Source organism: Nasonia vitripennis (genome assembly GCF_009193385.2).
Source record: "Nasonia vitripennis strain AsymCx chromosome 3 unlocalized genomic scaffold, Nvit_psr_1.1 chr3_random0006, whole genome shotgun sequence".
In the NCBI taxonomy this organism is placed as follows: domain Eukaryota; kingdom Metazoa; phylum Arthropoda; class Insecta; order Hymenoptera; family Pteromalidae; genus Nasonia; species Nasonia vitripennis.
This window is the reverse complement of record NW_022279625.1, coordinates 1,004,901-1,018,845: the sequence shown is the minus strand read 5'-3', so window position 1 is coordinate 1,018,845 and position 13,945 is coordinate 1,004,901. Positions and strand designations below refer to the sequence as shown.

General features: G+C 38.0%; 1 protein-coding gene across 2 annotated transcripts in view; it reads right to left on the bottom strand.

Annotated features, from left to right (window-relative positions):
* The window catches only part of LOC116416720 (serine/arginine repetitive matrix protein 4-like), a 38,564-nt gene extending 27,412 nt beyond the window's left edge, over positions 1-11,152 (bottom strand). Inside the window, exons 1-3 of one of the 2 annotated variants that reach the window (XR_004227056.2) lie at positions 10,865-11,152; positions 10,669-10,733; positions 10,054-10,215 (exon numbers count right to left, since the gene is read on the bottom strand). Coding sequence is in view for 1 of the 2 variants with exons in the window: in XM_032601815.1 (XP_032457706.1) it covers positions 10,054-10,215; positions 10,987-11,102 (278 nt within the window). In the remaining variant the exon portion in view is untranslated. The remainder of the gene's footprint in view (positions 1-10,053; positions 10,216-10,668; positions 10,734-10,864) is intronic. The other variant, XM_032601815.1, reaches the window with a different exon arrangement.
* Positions 11,153-13,945: the final 2,793 nt, after the last annotated feature.

Below are 13,945 nucleotides of genomic sequence, written 5' to 3'. Positions count from 1 at the left end.
ATATCAATAAAATTTGACATGCATAACTTTTTTCCGAATTTAGAATCGTTTCTGGATTCTAAATTCGGAAAAAACAGTTATTTTTTAACTATTTTTCTTTCTATGGTCATTTTTTGATTTTTAAAAAACACTATTTTGCGTTTTTTTAATCATCCTGTTGTTATGTTTTGGCTAAGTTTATTGCGCAGCTTTCGAACCCCTATGGTTCTTAAGATATCATAGATTAAATTTTTTTTTTAAAATGTTTGATTTCTAATATCTCTAAAACAATGTGGTCAAATGCTTCAAAATTTTATTTAGTGATCTACCATAAAAAAACTATCTGCTGCTAAAATTTTAAACGATTTCGTCGAGCGGTTCTCTAATAAAGAGCTAAAATGTAAAAACCGATTTTTCTCATAACGTTTGCTTCCTCTAAACAATATTTTATATATTGGACCTATTAATTTAGTTGGAGGAAGCTACGTGCCAATGAATTGACAGCGTTTTTTTTGTTTTACTCTTTCTGTTGCTTAGTCTTCTCTCTTTCTTATCCTTCTCGTCTCTACCCTTTTCCCTTATCACCTTCTTTATCCTTCCTTCCTTCTCCATCCACTCTTTCCTTTCTGACTCTTATGTTGCCTTTTCTGTCTGCTTCTCCGTTTCTCTTTGCCTCTCCCATCCTTCTTTCTCTGACAGCCATGGCCTCCTTTTCCTTCCAAGTTGTTCAGCCTCTTGGCAGCAGTTCCTTCCAAGCACGATTGGAGATACTGGAGCTTGGTCACCTCGGAGTAGGAGGCAACGGTGATGATCATAGAAGAGAATCTGTCTTTGAACGTGTCCCCAGTCGAGCTGATCTTAGGAAGCGGTAGCTTGGGTGGAGGAGCCGTATTTGTTCCAGCGACCTGCAGAGAGTGCGTATTCCCTTTAACAGTCCCAGGCTGCATCGTGGCCAGGCGTTGTCGTGGGGTCACCTTGTGCTGGAGGTAGTAGTCCTCGTACTCCTTTTCCTTGAGATCATCATCCGTAGGCTGAAGACTGCTGTGGCGATTAAAGACCTTGGCCCAGTAGGACTCAAGAAGCTCTGCACAAGCTAGTAGACCCGGAGCTGTTTTGCTAGTTGCCTGCTTGTCGGTGTTGACCATGAAGTTGATGATCAGCTGCCCTTTTACCTTCTGCTTGAGGAGTTCCTCGGACATCCTGCTGAAAGTTTTAGTACGTTTAAGGAAACAGCAAGAAAACTATATTTGCTAGTCAGTGTAAAAGTGACAGAAGCTGAGTCTAGTGGCGAGAGAAAGATAGCTTTGAGAAAGAAGCTGAGCAGGTAGCAATGGCGCCGAGCAGCAGAAGCAAAAATAAAAGAAAGTCAGGCGATACTTAGCCTAACGATTTTTCGTTTCAGAGATCCTCGGTGCGTCTAGGACTTGTCAACAGCAGGTCCAACAGTGACAGTGGAGGCTGGTTCTCGTCCTGTAGGTCGCAACGAGGAGACGTCCTTGTAAACGCCGTTGACCGTTGAGGTTAAGACAACAGCGGAGCCCGTGGCAGCAACAACAGCAGAAGAGCACGTGATGTCGGAGCTCGCAGCTCGTGACTCCGCGACGTGCTTTGCTAGCGCCGCTGGAGAGCGCGGGCAGTACCTCGTGGTGCCTGTGATCGGCTGAGCGGCCGGTCGGTGCGGAAGAGCTTGTCGCTCGTCTCTCTCTTGCGGACTAGTATTTGTCGTGTACATACGTCGCACTGGATCGACCTTGATGAAAGGTCAAAGCCGCGATAATACGCGGAATCGAATTTTAGTTGCCCAGCACGAATGGAAAAGCTTTTTTTTGGAAAAGATTTTTCAAACTCTTTCGTGCTTCCTCTTGAATGTCTAGGGTGACTGGAATATCGCGCACACGTAATGACGCTTGAATTTTTCGGTGCCGAAAATTCTGTTACAGTTCTGAATGCACTCGCGAATCACACTTTTCCACAGCACTTCACAATTCATGAACTCCGTCTCTCCGAGCAATCCGGCTCGAAGGACCAAAATGTACGCGCGTTTGCTTGTTTTACACAAAACAAGCGGAAACGTTGAGCGTGAATACTAGACGCTGGGTTTGTTGTTTAGTTATTTATTCGGAGCACGGAGAGTTGAGTAGGATTCGGAGTTCAGAACGGTAAAGAATTAATGCCTTTTGTAATATTAAACAAGTTGCGTTGTACTGAGCAACAACTGAATTAAAATACAATTAAATAATTAAATTAAGTGAAGTGTGAGTGTGCGATTTTAAAGCTTTTAATTTTGTTTTACTGTGTCGCGACACGCGGTTTCGTGCAAGTAGCGTGGACTAATATCTTCTTCCTGGCCTTCAAGTTGAGCGGAAAAGAGGGCGCGAACCGGGAGCAAAGGGGTTTTGTTCCCGATCGTAGGCGATAAGTAGGGGGTGTCACGCAGTTGACTGCGGTGGTCAGCGCAAGAGCCCCCGCGAAGACTGCAAGACAACGCGAAAAAGCTGATAGACTAGCGGCGCGAGATTCGAATGAATCGGCCGCGACAATCAAATTAAAATAGCAAAATAAACTTCATTAAAACAAAAATTTTGACCCGACGACTTATTTTGCGTAGTACTTTCGTAGCCATCAATAAGCTATCATTTGTGCTTTGCTTTGAACAATGAAATCTATTTTCACAAGCATTACAATAAATGCGTAAAAAATGTCCGAAAAAGCGTTTCATCGCTGGTCGAAAAATAAACACATTTTCGCCCATTTGTAGTAATATGAGGTATGGAGTAGCTTTAAACTGATATTAATTTCTACCAGAGGAGCGCAATAGTGTTTTATTCAAAGAATCATTGTTTCAAATGAATTTGTCAATTGTCAATAAGCTTTGAAATACGAATAGTTTGTTATAATTTAATTGAAAATTTCGAAAATTTCGAAAATACTTATATAGACACACACATCCATCGGATAGGCTGCAGAGTGAGGAAACAGCTACTCACTCGGCGGGAAAAGACTTTTTCCTCCCAAGGGAGTAATTTTTTACTGAAAAATTTACTCCCTTAGGAGGAAAAAGTTTTTTCTCCCATTAAGAAAAACTCGATTTTCCATTCATTTTACATGTATGGAAAGTGGCCTTTTTCGTGCTCGTATCATGAAAAAGTATTTTCTAGAAGGTTTGATGAAACTCAAAATTTTACTATTACAAAGCTTCCTCTAGGAGGAAGCAATAAACTTATGAAAATCGTATGATGTAAATTCAATAAGATATAAGTATTATTTTTTCCTCTCCATATTAATAGTATTAAAATTTAAAATAAGATATATTGTAACTTAACACTAAGAGTGTACATATTGTATATACAAAGAGTATAATCAATAAACATATTATCTATCTATCTTATTTCCAATTACCTATGTATTACACAAGAGTTCAAAATATAAATTCATTTGAAACCTGCAATAATTCATCGTAAAATGAAATGATTTCCATCCATATTCAATGTTATTTTATTAAAAATTTAAAAACTCACAATAAATGTGTAAATGTGCGAACCAATTTAAAAAATTAGAAAAAAATTCAAGAATATGATTTTTGATTTTAGGATAAAATAAAAATATAACCTCAAAGGTAAAACAATCAAGAAAAAAGTTTTTTTTTCGTAAATCTCGAGACACATTAACTTTATTTTTTTATTTGCCTAATGATTTTGAACCAAATCTAGCCGATTTGATCATTAATATATTGAAAAGATGGTGAAAAAATGCACATTAACCCCCACAAAAAAAGGAGTTAACACCCTTCCAGATAAAAGTTGTGCATATAGTAGCTTTTTTTAATAATAAAGAACTTGGCGTTGGTTTTATTTAAAAACTCTTAATAGTTTTTGAGATATTAGAAAAAATCTGTTTTTGGGGGTAAACTTAAGGGGCGATTTTCACCCCTTAAATCAACGAGTTAGCACGTAAGAGAAAACATGTGTCTAATATTTTCTTGAGTAACACAACATATCACAAACTGATTAAATTCAGTGAGGTACACTAGGAAACCCTTCCTTGTTAGACCAAGTAGCGTAGTATTCAATACGTTGCAGTTTCGCTCCATGTTGTGTTATAATCGGTGGTCTTAGGTACGAGTGATTATAACATCCTTATTTGAATGCAACTCGAGAAATCAAATTCAGTCAAAATAAATGCGATATATGACCTTGTAAAAAACTTGGTAGTCAGCGGTGTTCTAAACGGCAGTTTTGCAGAATATATTAACTTATTTATTGTTTTAGCATAAAATAAAGCGTGTTTTTATTTATTAGCCCTTAGCTACGCCATGATTGTGATGTATGCTAAATCCTACGTTGCTATCTCCCTCTAGAGATAAGTAAGAGTCTGAAGGAAGAGTAAAAGATTTAGAAAAAGTATACTGATTGTTGCTCGACTTTCCTGAGTTATTAAAAATACAACGTCGTCAATTATTAATTTCGTGTAAAGAATGACTGATTCTTTCTCTAGATTAATGCGAGCAGTTGGTATTGTAAACTCTATCCAAAAAATCTTTGCGATGTATAGCAGCATAAATTAGTTTGTAAATGCAACGTTTCAATTTTTCGTATCTGTATAATAACTTAAAATTTTTCAAGTTAAAACGACTTACAATAATTAAGTTTGGGTTAAGTTAGGTTAATAATTAAGTTTAAGTTTTTCTTAATCATTAATATGTTATAACGATTTGACTAATTAATTAACAAGTTTGAAGTTTTTAGAAGATATTGACTGAAATTAGATCAAATATCTCGAAATCTAATAAAGCTAATTAGTCAAGGAAATGAAGCAATGAACTGTTGATTTTTTAAATAGTAAGACGGATCGTAATGCGGTTTTTTGCATTCGATTCATCATAGCGCCAGGAAATTTTATGACCTAGTAAGATTAATTACTTTTTTAAAAATGCATATTATTTATGCAATAATGCATTTTTAAATTGCATTTCGAGGAGACACTATATAAAAAATTTACAACTCGGTAAATATATTGATGAAAATAAGTCCAGTTTTGCTACTCAGGAGTTTTTGGGGTCGCTAAACACGAACAGAACAACGGCAACAGCCTTCGAGGTACCTGATGCCCAGGGTTGACATTACGTTGATACGGTCTACCCTGGGCACCAGGTACCTCGGAGGCCATCGCCGTCGCCATATTCGTGTTCAACGACCTCGAAAACCCCCGAGTAACGAGTTTTGAGTCGTTATGTTACAATTTCCCGTAAAAGTCTTAGGGATGATGTTCATGCGGTCTACCCTGGGAACCAGGTACCTCGGAGGTCATTGCCCTTGCCGTATTCGTGTTCAGCGACCCCAAAGACCCTCGAGTAGCAAAACTGGATTCATTTCCATCAATATTTACAGAGTTGTAAATTTTTTATTTGGTATCTTCTCGGAATGCAATTTTAAAATGCATATTATTTATGCAATAATGCATTTTCAAAAAAGTTATTAATTACACTAGGTCACAAAATTTCCCGACGATCTGACGAATCGAATGCAAAAAACCGTATTACGATCCGTCTTACTGTTCAAAATTCACCAGTAAGGCCACCAGTCAGGCCGTTTTTAGTGCTTCATTTCCTCGACTAAATTAGTAGCTCAACGAAAAGAATTAAGTATGAAGATAAAAATTAAGATAATAAAATCTGTCTGAATCCAAATGTTCAATATGATTTATCCCTTTTTTTCTTTCGTTAACGCGGTTTGTCAAATTCAGAGCTTCCTTAGAAATGAAACAAAAAGTTTTTTTTTTCAATAATTAAGAGTACACGATGCCACCATGACTGGTGACATCGTGTACTCTTGTCCGTCGACCCCCGCGATGCAGTCTTTAAACTCGTCCTTATCTGCTCCGGCTTCTTTGTGTACATTTTCTGGTATGATGACGTTCTCTTCGACGGCGTTGTCTAACGTTCTCTGTAGTCACTCTTGGGTTCCTGGATCCGAAATCAGCTCATCTAGTGGGTGCGGATTAATGCCGATTCTTTTCTCTTCTGTACAAGTAGTCTCCAAGAATGATCTGGGGCTCTCCGCTCGCTATTATTTCACTGCCGCGGCTCCTAGTTCGTCCGTCGGCTCGAAGTCCGACGGGTCATATTCGCCCATCAGCCATTTGTGCAGTCGCACCCACTGGTCTTCTGCATTGCCGTCCTGGTCTTAGGCTCGACAATGTTTGCCGCAGCTCACCCCTGGTGAGGTTCAGTACCCAGTTTTCGACGTCGTCTTCCATGCCGTTCAACATTATCTGCGTTTCTTCTGATTTTTTCCTCTGCGCACGCTTTAGCAACAAGTATTGCTCGCTAGAGTGGAGCGCGCGCGTGTATGTGTTTCGCAATTCCTAACTATGCGTAACGCTCGCTTACGCCGTTGTGTGTCCCCAGTCGGCGCTTATTCAATAAATCCCGCTAATTATTATAAAAAACTTAAATTACCGAATTAAAAAATTGCTACAAAACACATCAATAGAATAAAAAATAAACTTTTTTCTATTATGCTACAGTATTATGCTTCAGTAAATACAAAAATGGCGATCATCAACAAACATTGGAGGTCTATGGTATATGCAACAACATTATTGAGATGCAATGACTATTATGAAATAATGTGTAAGACCAGAACTCCTCATATAGAAAAGGGGAATGATAAAAAACTATACATTTTAAATGCTATTGTCAATAGAAACACGACGTAAATTTAATACTTGCATTTTTTTTATTTTCTCAACTTCGAAAAACATTTACTCTTTGACTTTTTTATAATTTATAAACTTTATTAATACAATAAGATTGTTCATTTTTAAACAGCCAGAACGTAACTATTAGATTATAAAAATAAAAATAACCAGATGCCAGCGGCAGCGGGACGACAAGGGGGTCAGATAAGTAAGTAAGACAGAGAAAGAGAGAAAGATACATATGGTATTTTATTCGACTACATTATGTCGTACAATAATTATAGTCAAAGCATAAGTGAATAAAAGAGTAATAAATAAAAAGGTGAAGGTGGATCTATTAGAGATTGTGTAGAGTGAGAATGTGTAAGATGAGATAATGGAGTAAGCGAGAGTGAGCATATGTGTGTGTACGCGCGAGAGTGTACAAGATGTTTACATATTTTTAAGTGCGAGAAAATGCTCTTTAGTAATTTTTTTAGAAGCCAATGATGGATGTCGTGTTGCTAGCGCGAAATCGGATAAGTGTGTCCCACCGAGCTTAGGGCCCGACGCGCAAGGCTACCACGTTAAAAAGAGGATCGTCGGGTGACGACTAGGAACTCGCATCGGCTGCTCAGCATCTCCGTCTTAACAGACCGCGGAGAGTGGCGGAGTCCTTCTATGCTCGGCTTATTTACGAATGGAAGCAAGGGTTTTAGCATGCATAATAGTGACACTCTAATATTTTATGCTAAGAGAACCTTCGGGCTTCATCTGCCTTCAGAACGTTTATTCACTCGAAATAACAATGTGCACTACGTGCAATCGTGTGTGCGTGTGTTGTGCGTCGAGACGACCATCGAGATCGGCCGGCACATGCGCGACAATCGGGCTTTGCCCTTAGCTCTACGCTAAGCTATATACTCACTCGTGCTTTTCTGCACGTGGTGTGCCATGCGCCAAATTAACCGAGAGAGAGAGAGAGAGAGAGAGATGGGCTATTCGCCGACACAGGACAGACTCACGGGTTTGCCGATGAACATCGCGTTGCCGCTGCTGGATGGGCTGGTTGCTTTGGGTTCAACCTCGTCAGCACCGTTTAGTCGGTGGCCCACTGAACTCCTCCTCGTGGCGTTGGCGGGAGCTGCAGGCAGGCCTTAGCCTGGGCACAATGTCATGGTCCTCGGTCTGATGGTCCGGTCTGGAGCCGCGCCCTTAGAGATGAGCGGCTCCGACGGCTGGCCAGCTTTCGTGGCTCCTGGCCACGTGTGGTCGCTACCAGAGTCCGGAGTCGAGAGAGCGATTCGCGCTTCTCTTTGCTGGTCGATAGTCCGTCTTCGATCGATTCGGGGCCCTTCGGATTGCTTCGTGCGAATCCGGCTCTGCTATCTCGTTCTCTTTTGTTGCGTGTTTATTAGTCAGCGTCGGCTATTGTCACGCTTTTATCCTTTTGCCCCCCTCTCTCTCTCCTATTCTACTTCTATGCTTTGCGCGCGGCTCCTGCCGCCTTGATAGTCGTCGCAATGCGTGTTTTTATGTGTGTGCGCGCGCTTCACGCGCGTGTATGTGCTGGGCTTATGCCGAGCTGTTGTGAGGACATATGCACTGTCACACTGTAATGGTAGGCTATTCCAATGGTATGAGGCGTTGATATGAAACAGTTCCTCAGCGTCTCTGTCGCGAAGGTACGGATGTCCAGAGGTGAAACCTCTCCCCTCACAGACCGAAGTGTCACGCGGAAGTCAAAGTAAGCCAGTACATCTGATAGTACAGCTGAATTAAACATTTTACGCAGAAAGCCAGCAATAAAGTACTTCCTGCATCCGGCGATGATCCGCCATTGCAACTCCCGCCTGTACGGGGAGATGTGCTTGTCTCTCCTTACACCATAGTTGTAACGGATCCCTGAATTCACGAGCCTGTGTAGCATTATATATAGTTAAGTCAGGTTACAGTACACAAGTGAGCAGTAGTCGATTATTGGAAAAAGGAGCACTTGCACGAGGTGCTTGCGCAGTCTGAGATTGGTACTCTTTCTAAAGAAGTAGAGCCCATACATTAATGAGTGAGCACGCTTACACATTTGTGTGACATGCTCATTCCACGTGAGTTTAGAATCAAGCACCAATCCCAGATTACGCACAGACGATTTAAATTTGACCTGGGGACCCCCAATATTAATAAAAGTGTCAGCTACTGTAGAAATGTGCCTTGATATCGCACGGTCTATCGAAACTTAATTCGATAGGCCAGTAATGCGAAATAATAACACTTAGTATGGAGGAAAGTATTTGTATATTCTGTTAGGTATATAAGGTGATCTGTAGCTGTCGAGCGTTCGAGAGAGACTGATACTTCGAGACTTTGCTTGTACTTGGTCTGCTGGGGGTAGTTTTGGAGAGGAAAGGTTTTGCTTACCAGAGTATCGGAGCGAAAGCATTTTAATTGGCGGAACGGTTTAGGAGGAGGAGTTTTGGGCCTGAAGGAGTGTGCGTGCGCGTTTTCCCGGAGTCTTCAGAAAATGTGTCCAGATGTGTGCTTGAGCCGCGCGCGGGGCTCGAGCTATTGACAAAAAAGAGTCTAGCCATAAACTGGCCAAGATCCGAACCGTCCGGAGTACAGGAGTTGTGCAGATGTGCTGCTAAGCTGCGCTCTTCGTCGCGTTGGCTATGGGTCGTCCTAGCTGCTCTTGTCGTCGCGTCGGTTATGGGCCGGCATGAAAAAGGGACTCTGGTTGGGCTCGATTCTTCGGGAGGAATATGCGGGATTTATGAGCGTGGATTTGAGGAGCGTTGTTGATATTTGTGTGGGGTAGGATTTCAGTCTTTTCTCGACAGTCTCGATTTACATATTATCTTCTTATTTTTACTTAATCCAATTTTGATACATATAGTCCGATGACTTACAAATTTATAAACACACGGCAGTTCAGCTACTAAAGGTAAAGCGTTTATATGTATAGCAAGGGGAGCCTAGGACAATTGCTTGAGAGCGAGTGGACAAGAAAAGCCTGATCATCTCAATGTGACCCGTGAGAGAGTTCGCATTGAAATGACAGACTCTTAGACATTTAGAGAGAGAGAGAGAGAGAGAGAGAGAGAGAGAGAGAGAGAGAGAGAGAGAGAGAGAGAGAGAGAGAGAGAGAGAGAGAGAGAGAGAGAGAGAGAGAGAGAGAGAGAGAGAGAGAGAAAAGACTCATTCGCCATACCAGTATTTATACTACTTAAAGTAAATGGTTATTAAAAAATTGACAAAGGATGTTCGAAAACAAATATGTAGTGGAAATATTAATTTGATTACTGAGGAATTTCTCATAGTTTTTAAGCTAATCTACGTTCAAACTTATTGTATAAACAATAAAACAATAAAGTTATGAATATAATACAAGAAACTCACCTAGTTATTCGCCTCCTATCCAAAAAACTTGGTGATCCATATCGCCGGGGTATGGATGGAGATCTAGATCTACTCAATTCTGACGATGCAGGTCTCGAATTTCTACCAGTCACTGAGCTTGTTGATTCAGATGAATAATTTATCCGACTGTATCTTGCAGAACTAAAAGGTTAAAAAATTATTAAATAAATAAAAAAATGATATCTTCACAATGTATAACTATCGCGCCACTCGTGGCCTGGCGGCCGTGGTGGCTTGCCATCGTGCATCGCTTTGCATTTTGCGTCTAAGGCACGACCGTTGACGCTTACTGTCTACCGTTCGTTACCTAATTATTAAAAAAAAAAAATCAGCAAAAAAACATTGCTGATTTTTGGACAGCACAACAATTAAAAAATGAGTTGGCTATGCATAACTTGAACGTTTTTTAATAATTTAACTTTTTGACTCGTGTTTTTCAATATTGTTGATTTTGAAATAAAGCAATTGTCTAATGTTTATAGCTTACATAAGTTTTTCTGTATTTTTATCAATATACGCTAATTGATGTAGTAAAATTAGTTTTAAAAATGTCAAGTGTTAAAAATCAGCAAACTGACGAAAATCATTACTTACTCCAAGAAGAATCGAACATACTCGATAAGCCCGTCGGTTGATAGTTCCTGATGTGAATTGTGTGACTAGATAAAAATTAATGAAATCGTCAAATAAACTTTATAACATCTTTCAAATTTAGTGTAACACAACATCATTAATAATAAATCAGATATTGAGAAATGAAAAATTATCATTGAAAAATTATTTTTTTTACCTCGATCACCGTAAAATTATAAAGCGACGGGTTTATGACGTATGTTCGATTCTTCTTGAAGTAAGTAATGATTTTTGTCAGTGTGCTGATTTTTAACACGAACTCTTTTTTCTTCAAATGACCTATGCAATGGGTTTCTTTTTCTCTTTTTGTTATTTGTTTTAATGTCTCTCTTCAGCGTCCAGCAAAAATCTGCCATCATGTTGACATTCCATCTTCCTTGGTATCGATTCTCCATTACGCTTATATCTTGATGAAATCGTTCTCCCTGTTCTTCACTGACGTCTCCTAGATTAAGAGGAAAGTAATCAAGATGGGAATGTAAGAAATGCATTTTATAACTCATAAGCAACCCAAATTTTTGAAATTCTCCAACATTTGTGCAACTAGTTCCTGATAGTTCTCTTCGAGATCGAGATAGAGAAAAAGAATTTAGCAAATTTTTCACAAACGATGAAGAGAATTCGTTGGTATATTGTACAGATGTTAGAGGTTTAGTCGATGCATTAAAACCGAATACGTATAAAGACGAGGAATGGAGACTTTTTATTGATTCGTCAAAACGAAGTCTGAAAGCTGTTCTGCTTCATAACGGAAACAGGTTTGCATCTATTCCCATAGCTCACTCGACTAAGCTGAAAGAAACTTAAGAAAATTTAGAAAAAATAAAGTACTTGGAACATCAATGGAAAATTTGTGGTGATCTTAAAATTGCAACCATGATCTTAGGACAACAATCAGGTTTTACTAAAAATCCCTGCTTCTTGTGTTTATGGGATAGTAGAGACAGGGTAAATCTAAATTCTAAATTTTCATAAGTTTCTTCGAAGAGTTCATCATAAGTTATTCGAAAAACATAAGGATACTGGGTCTGATTTTTTGTACAGACATCTTTTTTTATTTTGTGTGCCGGTGTTATTTTACAAACGAATAATTTTCTTAACAAAATAATATGGTAATTAGAAAGATCTTATGAAAATCTTTAAAATTGTATACTCATACATAAACATCAACAGGAGATCTAATAAAATATATACACAATTCGTTAAACGTAAATAGGTTATTTAGCAAATTCAAAGTATAATAGGTCGCGGCGCGCTCCCGACGGCACAGTGTATAAAACTTATACTTGCCATCGGGGCGCTACTGCGCTCCTTGATATAGATTCATAATTTTAACATGGATTCTTACATCGCAATAAAATTTATTTATATATGATAGAATACCATTATTTTTTTGTAAAATTAAAAAAATATATATCTTTTTATAGTTTTTTAATTCAAACTTCATGCGAAGTTTTACAAGGTGGCCAAAATCGGAACCTCCTATTGGTGGCAAATAAATTGGTTTATATGTGAGCTGTGACGTCATGCACAACAAAACGAAATTTATCCCGTTCCTTAGGTGATGTATTTTGCGCGAAGATAGTTTATTATATAATTTAATCAGAAAAAGTATTAGTTTAAGAATCATCCAAGCAAAGCCAAACAGCTGTTCGTTGGCTCCCCTGGAGCTAATTTGCATTGTCTGGGCAGTGTAGCTTGGTGTTGCTGCTTAGTTCAAACACCTTGAAGTGTCTTTGGAGCTGATTCACACCTTCTAAGCTGTGCAGGCTGGCTTTACTGACTTCTTCAATCACATCAAGATGACCCGAGAGGCGGGAGCTAGTTTTACTCTGTCTGTGGTGGTGCTGATTGGTGGCTCTAGGTATTCCAACGTTATCTGGTCATTCTGCTTGGCGTTTCTGGCAGATATAACTACTCGGAGACAACCTTGGAGCTATAATCAAACTTTCTGGCTGTGCCAAAGGCGTCTCTAGTTGCCTGAATTACTTGGTAATGACCATAAGGTTATATTTTTGCTTTCTGATAGTCCTGATTGGCATTCATGGCTCCTTGAACCACCTTTAGATGATCTTGGAACTGGATTTGGATCGACGCCGGACAAACTCTACACAAAAATAACCTTACACCCTACACATAATAATTCTACACATGAAATAACTGCACGTAAAAATTCTACACAGATATCCCTACTAAAAATATACATATGGTAAATCACATATTTAATCACATGTTTTATTACATGTATAAATATATATTCTATCAAATATCAAATTGCAAATATAATCATATGGTAAATCATATGATTATTTCAAACCGATTTGATATATAATTTAACACGTGATTATGCACATGATAAAATACGTAAAAAAACATGTGATAAAACACATAATAAGAAATGTAATAAAACACGTGAATATGCAAAATTTTGCATGCAAAAATTTTACAATATTACACGTAAAAAAACATGTGTCAAAATACGCGATTTTGCAAAATAACATGAATCCAAATGTTAATAATATTTATTTTCTATTTTTTTCATCATTAAAAATTATTGTAATAAATATTAGATTGTTATAAAATATAATTGTGATAGTATAATAATAAAATAACGATTTTGTTCTATACTTTATATACCGATTTATTTTACAAAACTTTTTTTCTTAATTGTAAATACCCCGACTGAAAATAATCATATGATAATCATATGAGTGTCGTATGATATATCGTAAATTCTCATAAAAATAAATAATTATTCTACCGCTATTCGATACTTATTAATTATATCTATCTTTGTACTGTTGATTTGTAAGTTGCATCGAGAATTTATTTTTTCATAGATATTACATTGAAAAATATCCAAACGTGTGGAGATTTGAACCCTGAACCTCAAGATTATCAAGCAAGCGTTTTACCACCGAGCCATCGTGATCTTTGATATTGTCGATTACTTTAGTAGAATCAAATAGTCATTATATTATCTAACACGTCCTTGTATGTTTTATTTATTATTACTCAATTACTATTAGTGTGATTTAATAAAATAAACTCATTATCATTAATATTATCAGTGGAAAGTAGTCAAATTTATAGGAGTGCAATTTTTATACAAATACGAAAAAAAATGTATATAATAACAACACCAAACTTGTTTTTTTTATTAATTATTGAATCACCAATGCTTTTAAATGTACAGTATGTTATAAATAAATATTTTGTACAAAGGTATTTACAATTA